The sequence below is a fragment of the Ranitomeya variabilis genome, chromosome 5 (assembly GCF_051348905.1).
Source record: "Ranitomeya variabilis isolate aRanVar5 chromosome 5, aRanVar5.hap1, whole genome shotgun sequence".
Classification (NCBI taxonomy): Eukaryota; Metazoa; Chordata; class Amphibia; order Anura; family Dendrobatidae; genus Ranitomeya; species Ranitomeya variabilis.
The window spans coordinates 675,257,117-675,266,481 of NC_135236.1; the positions used below are offsets into that span (position 1 = coordinate 675,257,117).

The window sequence follows — 9,365 nt, forward strand, 5'->3', positions numbered from 1 at the left end:
GGCTTGAGGGAGCCAAACATCGTGTGGTGGTCTTGACGGATCACAAGAATTTGACTTATCTCGAGTCTGCCAAACGTTTAAATCCTAGACAGGCTCGATAGTCGCTGTTTTTCTCCCGTTTCGATTTCGTGGTTTCATACCTTCCGGGCTCAAAGAACGTTAAGGCTGATGCTCTTTCTAGGAGTTTTGTGCCTGACTCTCCGGGAGTTTCTGAACCGGCTGGTATCCTCAGAGAGGGGGTGATTTTGTCTGCCATCTCCCCTGATTTGCGGCGTGTGCTGCAGGAATTTCAGGCCAATAGACCTGACCGCTGTCCACCAGAGAGACTGTTTGTCCCGGCTAGATGGACCAGTAGAGTTATTTCCGAGGTTCATTCTTCAGTGTTGGTGGGTCATCCTGGGATTTTTGGTACCAGGGATTTGGTGGCGAGGTCCTTTTGGTGGCCTTCCTTGTCGCGGGATGTGCGTTCCTTTGTGCAGTCCTGTGGGATTTGTGCTCGGGCCAAGCCTTGCTGTTCTCGTGCCAGTGGATTGCTTTTGCCTTTGCCTGTCCCGAAGAGGCCCTGGACGCATATTTCCATGGATTTTATTTCGGATCTTCCAGTTTCTCAGAGGATGTCTGTCATCTGGGTGGTTTGTGATCATTTTTGTAAAATAGTCCATTTGGTGCCCTTGCCTAAGCTGCCTTCTTCCTCCGATTTGGTTCCGCTGTTTTTTCAGAATGTGGTTCGTTTGCATGGTATTCCAGAGAACATTGAGTCTGACAGAGGATCCCAGTTTGTGTCAGATTTTGGCGGTCCTTTTGTGCTAAGATGGGCATTGACTTGTCTTTTTCGTCAGCCTTCCATCCTCAGACAAATGGCCAAACCGAACGAACTAATCAGACCTTGGAAACTTATCTGAGATGTTTTGTTTCTGCTGATCAGGATGATTGGGTGACTTTTTTGCCATTGGCTGAGTTCGCCCTCAATAATCGGGCTAGTTCTGCTACTTTGGTTTTGCCATTTTTTTGTAATTCTGGTTTTCATCCTCGTTTTTCCTCACGTCAGGTTGAGCCTTCTGACTGTCCTGGGGTGGATTCTGTGGTGGATAGGTTGCAGCGGATTTGGAACCACGTAGTGGACAATTTGACGCTGTCACAGGAGAAGGCTCAGCGCTTTGCTAACCGCCGTCGCTGTGTGGGTCCCCAACTTCGTGTGGGGGATTTGGTATGGTTGTCTTCTCGTTATGTTCCTATGAAGGTTTCCTCTCCTAAGTTCAAGCCCCGTTTCATCGGTCCTTATAAGATATTAGAAATCCTCAACCCTGTGTCATTTCGTTTGGACCTCCCAGCATCGTTTGCCATTCATAATGTGTTCCATAGGTCCTTGTTGCGGAGGTATGTGGTGCCTGTGGTTCCTTCTGTTGATCCTCCTGCTCCGGTGTTGGTCGAGGGAGAATTGGACTATGTGGTGGAGAAGATCTTGGATTCTCGTATTTCGAGACGGAAGCTTCAGTACTTAGTTAAATGGAAGGGCTATGGTCAGGAGGATAATTCCTGGGTTGTCGCCTCTGATGTCCATGCGGCCGATTTGGTTCGTGCCTTTCATTTGGCTCGTCCTGATCGGCCGGGGGGCTCTGGTGAGGGTTCGGTGACCCCTCCTTAAGGGGGGGGTACTGTTGTGAATTCCGTTCTCAGGCTCCCTCCTGTGGTCATGAGTGGTACTGTGTGAGTTCTGTTCTTGGGCTCCCTCTGGTGGCTTTTAGCGATACGGCTGGTCTGTAGCTGGACTCCAGCTGCCTCGTTTTCTGCTATTCTGGCTTCCTATTTAACTCCACCTGGACCTTCACTTGTTGCCTGCTGTCGTTGTATTCAGTACTGGTTCAGATCTCTCTTGGACTTCATTTGTGACCTGTCTCCTTCTGGAGAAGCTAAGTCTTGCTAGTTCTTTTTGCTCATTGTTTTTTTAAAATGTTTCTTAGTATATGATGAGTTCTGTCCAGCTTGCTTACATGTGATTTTCTCTCTTGCTGGAAGCTCTGGGGTGCAGAGTTGCGCCCCTCACATCGTGAGTCCGTGTGGGGTTTTTTTGTATTTTCTGTGTGGATAATTTTGATAGGGTTTTTTACTGACCGCACAGATTCCTTGCTATCTTCTGACTATTTAGTGTTAGCGGGCCTCATTTGCTAAAACCTGTTTTCATTTCTACGTTTGTGCTTTCCCCTTAACTCACTGTTATTATTTGTGGGGGGCTGTCTAAACTTTGGGGTAATTTCTCTGAGGCAAGTGAGGCTTTGTTTCTCTCTAGGGGTAGCTAGTTTCTCAGGCTGTGAAGAGGCGTCTAGGTTGTCAGGAACGCTCCACGGCTGCCTATAGTGTGTGTTGATAGGATCAGGGTTGCGGTCAGTAAATTTCCCACATTCCCAGAGCTTGTCCTTAATTCTTGGTTTACTCATCAGGTCAGTTTTGTGTTCCTAACCACCAGGATCATAACAGTGAGTGCTGCAGGCTGCGTCTTTTAAAAGCTGCTGCTCCCCCTCTTCCTCTGCTGCTATTGGCTGGATCTCAAGTCACCAATGGAAACAAGACATGTGGAAACACCAATGAGCTGCAGTGGGTAGATATTACTGCATCTACTCTACTCACATGACTTTCTCACCCAATAGAACAGTGATCTGACAGCATTGCTCATTTGCATGGCCGGTCTATAAATACGACTGCTCTGGGAGGAGCAGGATCATTATTTCTTTTCCAGTGAAGAGAACATTTTGCAATCATCATGCCTGATCCTGCCAAGTCTGCACCAGCAGCCAAGAAGGGCTCCAAGAAAGCTGTGACCAAGACTCAGAAGAAGGATGGTAAGAAGCGGAGGAAGACCAGGAAGGAGAGCTATGCCATCTATGTGTACAAGGTGCTGAAGCAGGTCCACCCTGACACCGGCATCTCCTCCAAGGCCATGGGCATCATGAACTCCTTTGTCAATGACATCTTTGAGCGCATAGCAGGGGAAGCCTCCCGCCTGGCTCACTACAACAAGCGCTCCACCATAGTGATGGGCAGTCCGGCTCTTTTTGGTGATCCGGCTCTCATGGCTCCGCTCACCAAAAAGAGCCGGCTCTTTCGGCTCATGAACCGGCTCTTTTTGGATCGTATTAGATCCCTATTGAATATATCTTCAGTTGTCCGAAACTCCGCCCACCTACCGCAGAAACTCCGCCCACTTCTTAGAGAGACAATTTGAAGAGTGGGCGGGGTTTTGCTCAGGTGGGCGGAGTTACGCCCCCCCGAAGCCCGGGATTTTACGCCCAGTGAGAGCCATTCAGGGATTTTAGTGGCTCTCACTGGTGTGCCGGCTCCTATCGTTCACAGCAGGGAGCCGGCTCTTTGTGTCGGCTCGTTCGCGAACGACACATCACTACTCCACCATCACCTCCCGGGAGATCCAGACCGCTGTGCGCCTGCTGCTGCCCGGAGAGCTGGCCAAGCAAGCTGTGTCTGAGGGCACCAAGGCCGTCACCAAGTACACCAGCGCCAAGTGATCTGCTCCGTGCTCTGCACCCACAACCCAAAGGCTCTTCTAAGAGCCACCCACCCCGTCTACATCAGAGCTGTGGCTGCTTTTGTACTACTTTTTTCAGTGGGGAACATGTGGCTGCACTGTCCGGGATCTCATGTGTTTGGAGGAGGCTCAGATGAGGGTCTGTTTCTGTCCTTAGAGCACAAGCCAGGAGGGGGATTAGAGGGAGGTGATATAAAGATGGGAGAATGCTGATGATAGTGAGCTACATAGAGCGGACGTGGAATGCTGGGAATGGTCTGGCTATAAAGGGGCAGATGCAGGCCACCATTGATACCCTATTGCACTTCACACTCTGGGAGAACAGGATTCAGTGACTGGAGTCCTAGTTCTCTGGTTATTGTTCTGCTGACAATAGGTGGAGATGGGCTGTTTTAGCGCTGTCAGTGTTAATGATGTTTCCAGCAGTTTCTCTTAAATCTCACTGGAGCTCTGAACGTTCTTGCTGATATTCCTGATATTACACACCATTTGCTCTGCAAACAGCTGAAGGCACATGGTCAATATGCTCCCAAAGAATGATCTACTTGTAGGTCTGAATCTCACATCATTAATGGAGCAGTAAGTTGTTTCTTGACACAGGCGCTGCTGCTAGGCAGAGCACAATACGGAAGGTATAAAGCACTTTGAGGGTTTATAGCACTACATGGAGGAATACAGTAGTATATAATTTACGTAGCGCCAACATATTCCGCCATGCTTTCAGTTTAACAGTTTCAAACACAAGTCATAAGTAACAACTTTAACAATAATACAATAATTAGAGCAAAATAAAAAAATGGAGGTTATACACTACTATGTGGATGGTGAGAATTCAGCACTATAATGACAGACGGATCTCCAGATTTGTGTCTCACATTGTAATCACTCCGAGCAGGAGGTCACTGGGCAGAGGAATCGGGTTTGTGACTATTTTTAGGGTCATCATGGTAGAAGCTGGAAAATAACAAATTAAGAGGGAAATTCAAATTCACTAACAGTTCTGCACTCGGCCAATCAGCAGAGGAAGGGGCGGAGCTGACTATGCTATTTATTTTACAACCCTGCCCTGGAAACGTGTCATCGCTGCAGTTCTCTTTCTGGTCCACTCACGGACTATATAAAGGAGGACTGTGCACTCATTAGTCATAGTTTTCTGCTGACTACTTGGAAGATGTCTGGTCGTGGCAAAGGAGGGAAAGGTCTGGGGAAGGGCGGTGCGAAGCGACACAGGAAGGTTCTCCGCGATAACATCCAGGGCATTACCAAGCCTGCCATCCGTCGTCTCGCTCGCAGGGGAGGCGTCAAGCGCATCTCTGGCCTCATTTACGAGGAGACTCGCGGTGTCCTGAAAGTTTTCTTGGAAAATGTGATCCGTGACGCCGTCACCTACACCGAGCATGCCAAGAGGAAGACCGTCACCGCCATGGATGTGGTGTACGCGCTGAAGCGCCAGGGCCGCACTCTCTACGGCTTCGGAGGTTAAGGTCTCTGTTCTGCTAAAACACAAAGGCTCTTTTAAGCGCCACCCACATCTTCTGAGGAGAAGCTTCAGCTGCTGGGGAGGAGGGAAGCGGCTGCTGATAGTACTGGGCTGCTGGAAGCATTGCAGGCACTAATGGGTTAACACTGAGGGTCTTGGGGATTAAGTAATCTGATGCTGTGTGGAGGTGGAGCCATAGTACTATTTGGTGTTCATGTGTTGTATACTGCAATATTTGGGGAAGAACAGAATATCGGGAATATACAGCGCTATATGGAGGGTATACAGTACAGTGTGGAAAGCTTATAGGCTTCAATAGCACAATTTGTGTATACGGCACTAGATGAACGGGATTGTGAAGGAAACCATTTTGTCTTCCACCTTTGTTCCCTGAATTAATCATGTACATTGACTTTTCTCCAAGCTTCCCCCAACCTTGAAGAACAAATTCTGTACTCTATGACCGCAGGCCATATCCATTGTGCTTGTCAGGATCACCCTGAATACTTACAATTAATTTGCATACCTGTCTATATAATCCTGTGTGAGTCTAAATAAGCAGAAAGTTACATTATGCGCAAAATAATAGAAAAAAGCTGAATCCTCACAATAGCCTTTATTTCCATATATACAGAGGCGCTGGGAGCTGCACACTCAATTCCAAAAGAAAACATGAACAGTTTTTAAGAAGAAAATGAAGAAGGAATAATGATGTAGACGGGGTGGGTGGATCATTGAAGAGCCTTTGGGTTGTGGGTGCAGAGCACGAGCAGAGGATACAAATCCCACCAAGGACAACATCTGCAAGGAGTTGGTTTTCCTCCCTGTGATTACATGGGTTCCTCACTCCAAAACCTTAATGATGGGGAATGTAGATTGTGAGCCCTAATGAGCACGTCTGTAAGGTGCAAAATAAGTGGGTAAAATTAATAAGGGTAACCCCCATATGATGTGTTTTACAAGCCCAAACAGTATAATATAGTCAGTGCGGAATATACCAGATCTACTCGCCCCCACGTGTTACACGGAGAACAAAGAGCGGGAGAAACTACCGGCCATTGTGCAGGAATTTCATATTCCGTGCTCAGCCAATCCCGACACTTAGTGTTAACCCATTAGTGTCTCATGTCTCCAGTTCCCAAAGAGCCCGGATGTAACACATGTGAGAGCAGCGACACAAATAGGAAAACTGACAGAAAAATGGGCAAAGTGGGTCCCGAAAGGCGTCATTGAAAGGGGTAAATGACTTCATGCCACAGATGGGTATAATGTCAGGTTGGCACAGTGGGTATAATACTGCCATTATTTACAGCACGAGGGAACCTAAAAAAGTGAATAGCCTACCGTACTCCATATAGGGGTGTGTGACCCCCATATAGCGCTGCATATACCGCCATATGCTGTGTATACACAGCTTGTCCCATAGTGAGGAATCTATCAGATCCACTCAGCCTGACAGCAGCAGCCGCCATGACACCGAGTGTTAAGGCCCCGTCTCACTAAGCGATTTACCAACGATCACGACCAGCGATACGACCTGGCCGTGATCGTTGGTAAGTCGCTGTGTGGTCGCTGGGGAGCTGTCACACAGACCGCTCTCTCCAGCGACCAACGATCAGGGGAACGACTTCGGCATCGTTGAAACTGTCTTCAACGATGCCGAAGTCCCCCTGCAGCACCCGGGTAACCAGGGTAAACATTGGGTTACTAAGCGCAGGGCCGCGCTTAGTAACCCGATGTTTACCCTGGTTACCAAAAAAAACAAACAGTACATACTCGCCTTTCGGTGTCCAGGTCCCTTGCCGTCTGCTTCCTGCTCTGACTGAGATCCGGCCGTACAGTGAGAGCAGAGCGCAGCGGTGACGTCACTGCTGTGCTCTCACTTCTCACTGTACGGCCGGCAGTCAGTGAGAGCAGGAAGCAGACGGCAAGGGACCTGATGGACATCAGATGGTGAGTATGTATTGTTTTTTTTTTTTTACATTTACGCTGGTAACCAGGGTAAATATCGGGTTACTAAGCGCGGCCCTGCGCTTAGTAACCCGATGTTTACCCTGGTTACCAGTGAAGACATCGCTGGATCGGTGTCACACACACCGATTCAGCGATGTCAGCGGGACCTCAACGACCAAAAAAAGGTCCAGGCCATTCCGACACGACCAGCGATCTCGCAGCAGGGGCCTGATCGCTGGTACGTGTCACACATAGCGAGATCGCTATGGAGGTCGCTGTTGCGTCACAAAACTTGTGACTCAGCAGCGATCTCGCTAGCGATCTCGCTATGTGAGACGGGGCCTTAGACTGAGGAGATTGGAGAACAAAGAAGAAAGAAACAATGAGCCGTTGGGCGGGAATTTCATATTCAGTGCTCAGCCAATCAGCACTCAGTAGGGCTATAGCTCTGCCCACAGGGTCACTTCCCTGCAGACTCTTGGTGTTAACCCTTTAGTGTTCGATGTTTCCAGCTCCCGCAGAGCAGACTGCAGCCATCCGGGCACAGGGCGATCACCAGCCCCTCCCCCAGCACCTGGTGTGGTTATGTTCCCCATACCCCTGAGTGTAATGCAGAATCTCGGCCATATATTAAATCTGTACGTTCAGAACATTCACTCTCAGGGGTTACAGAAAGAGATCTTGGAACAGGAGACAGGATTCTCTGGAGAAAAAGATAATTATTTATCCTTCAGGAAAGAAATCTCTAGCCTGGTGGACCAGACCAGAAAACCTGAAGGTGGGAGTTCCATGGGTCCTATCCCTGTATCACCGTTACCACAGACGCCAGTCAGTTCGGATGGGGCGGATACATAGGAAGGACATACTACCAAGGGGGGGAGTGGAGTCCAGAGATGTCTGCAAAGTCATCAAATTTCAGGGAACTGTATGCAATCTGGAAGGTGCTATACCAGGCCCGGTCACAAGCCAGAGACAGACACGTAAGGATACTGTCCAACATCGTGACAGCAGTGGCATTCCTAAGACACCAGGGAGGCTGGAGACATCTGGAGCGCCCCCACTGCCGCAGGGCCGAGGGGCACCCGGTACCGGGCCTCTCTGTCTCGGTTCTGGGAGTGTCACGGTGGCTAGACCCAGTCCGTGACCCTGCTGAGGGGCGTTCAGTGAAAATGGAGAGTGTTGTGATGTTGTGGTGTTGTGCAGGTCGCGGTGAATAACGAGGATACCAGGTTGCAGTCTCTTTACCTCTTTACTGAAGGCTTCTGGATCCTCAATGCGGAATACGGTTAACAGGGCTGTCTGAGACCGGCCGGTCCGATGGCACCTCCAGAGTTCCCTTTGCAGGTGGAAATCTGTGCCTACCTTCTAGCGCTTGTGTGTTGTAGTCCTTCCCTGCTTAGCACCACGGGATAGTCCTCACAACTGTTGTGTCTGTTTCTGAAGTTCCCTCACAACTAATTCTGATGTTCTTCTTCGTCCCCCAGATGATATGGCTAGGACGCACCCGTATGACGGGTAGGTGTTGTGATTTTGCTTTTTGCTCCCTCTAGTGGTCATTAGTGATTTGACTCTGGAGCTTCTGTCTTTTCCTATATCCTCACCTGGGCCGTTAGTTCAGGGGCGTTGCTATATAAGCTCCCTGGACCTTCAGTTCAATGCCTGGCATCGTTGAAATCAGAGCTAATCTGTTGTGCTCTTGTCCTATGATCCTGGTTCCTGTATTTTAAGCTAAGTCTCTTCCTTGCTTTTTGCTTTTGTTTTGTTTGGTATTTTTGTCCAGCTTGTTCCAATCTGTATCCTGACCTTTGCTGGAAGCTCTAGGGGGCTGGTGTTCTCCCCCCGGACCGTTAGACGGTTCGGGGGTTCTTGAATCTCCAGCGTGGATTTTTATAGGGTTTTTGTTGACCAGATAAGTTATCTTGCTATATTCTGCTATTAGTAAGTTGGCCTCTCTTTGCTGAACCTGGTTCATTTCTGTGTTTGTCATTTCCTCTTACCTCACCGTTATTATTTGTGGGGGGCTTGTATCTTGCTTTGGGGTCCCTTTCTCTGGAGGCAAGGGAGGTCTTTGTTTTCTTCTCCTAGGGGTAGTTAGATTCTCCGGCTGGCGCGAGTCATCTAGCGATCACCGTAGGCATGATCCCCGGCTACTTCTAGTGTTGGCGTTAGGATTAGCTATTTGGTCAACCCAGTTACCACAGCCCTATGAGCTGGATTTTTGTATCTCGCAGACTTACACGTTCCTCTGAGACCCTGTCCACTGGGGTCATAACAGTATGCCAGGCCAGTATTAAATGTTTAATGCATTGCAGAAGTGGGATTATAAGAAAGAAAATTTTGAGTTTTTTTTTTTCCCTCTCTCATTTTTTTTTTTTTTTCCTTTTCCCCTTTACC

General features: G+C 48.7%; 2 protein-coding genes across 2 annotated transcripts; both read left to right on the forward strand.

Annotated features, from left to right (window-relative positions):
* The first annotated feature begins 2,758 nt into the window (after nt 1-2,758).
* Nucleotides 2,759-4,078, forward strand: LOC143775167 (histone H2B 1.1-like). The gene is made up of 2 exons (XM_077263009.1): nt 2,759-3,028; nt 3,965-4,078. Exons 1-2 carry the CDS (start codon nt 2,759-2,761, stop codon nt 4,076-4,078), a joined length of 384 nt encoding a protein of 127 aa, XP_077119124.1.
* Nucleotides 4,079-4,709: 631 nt separating this feature from the next.
* Nucleotides 4,710-5,163, forward strand: LOC143774047 (histone H4). Its single transcript, XM_077261340.1, has one exon. It carries the CDS (start codon nt 4,710-4,712, stop codon nt 5,019-5,021), a length of 312 nt encoding a protein of 103 aa, XP_077117455.1. The 3' UTR covers nt 5,022-5,163.
* The last annotated feature ends 4,202 nt before the right edge of the window (nt 5,164-9,365 follow it).

Bases quoted from the DNA above. Each gene is read 5' to 3' on its own strand.
- LOC143775167 (XM_077263009.1), top strand. From the start codon at position 2,759: ATGCCTGATCCTGCCAAGTCTGCACCAGCAGCCAAGAAGGGCTCCAAG. The intron at 3,029-3,964 runs GTGATGGGCAGT...TGTTTCCAGCAG, and splicing joins ACAACAAGCGCTCCACCATA to TTTCTCTTAAATCTCACTGG.
- LOC143774047 (XM_077261340.1), top strand. From the start codon at position 4,710: ATGTCTGGTCGTGGCAAAGGAGGGAAAGGTCTGGGGAAGGGCGGTGCG.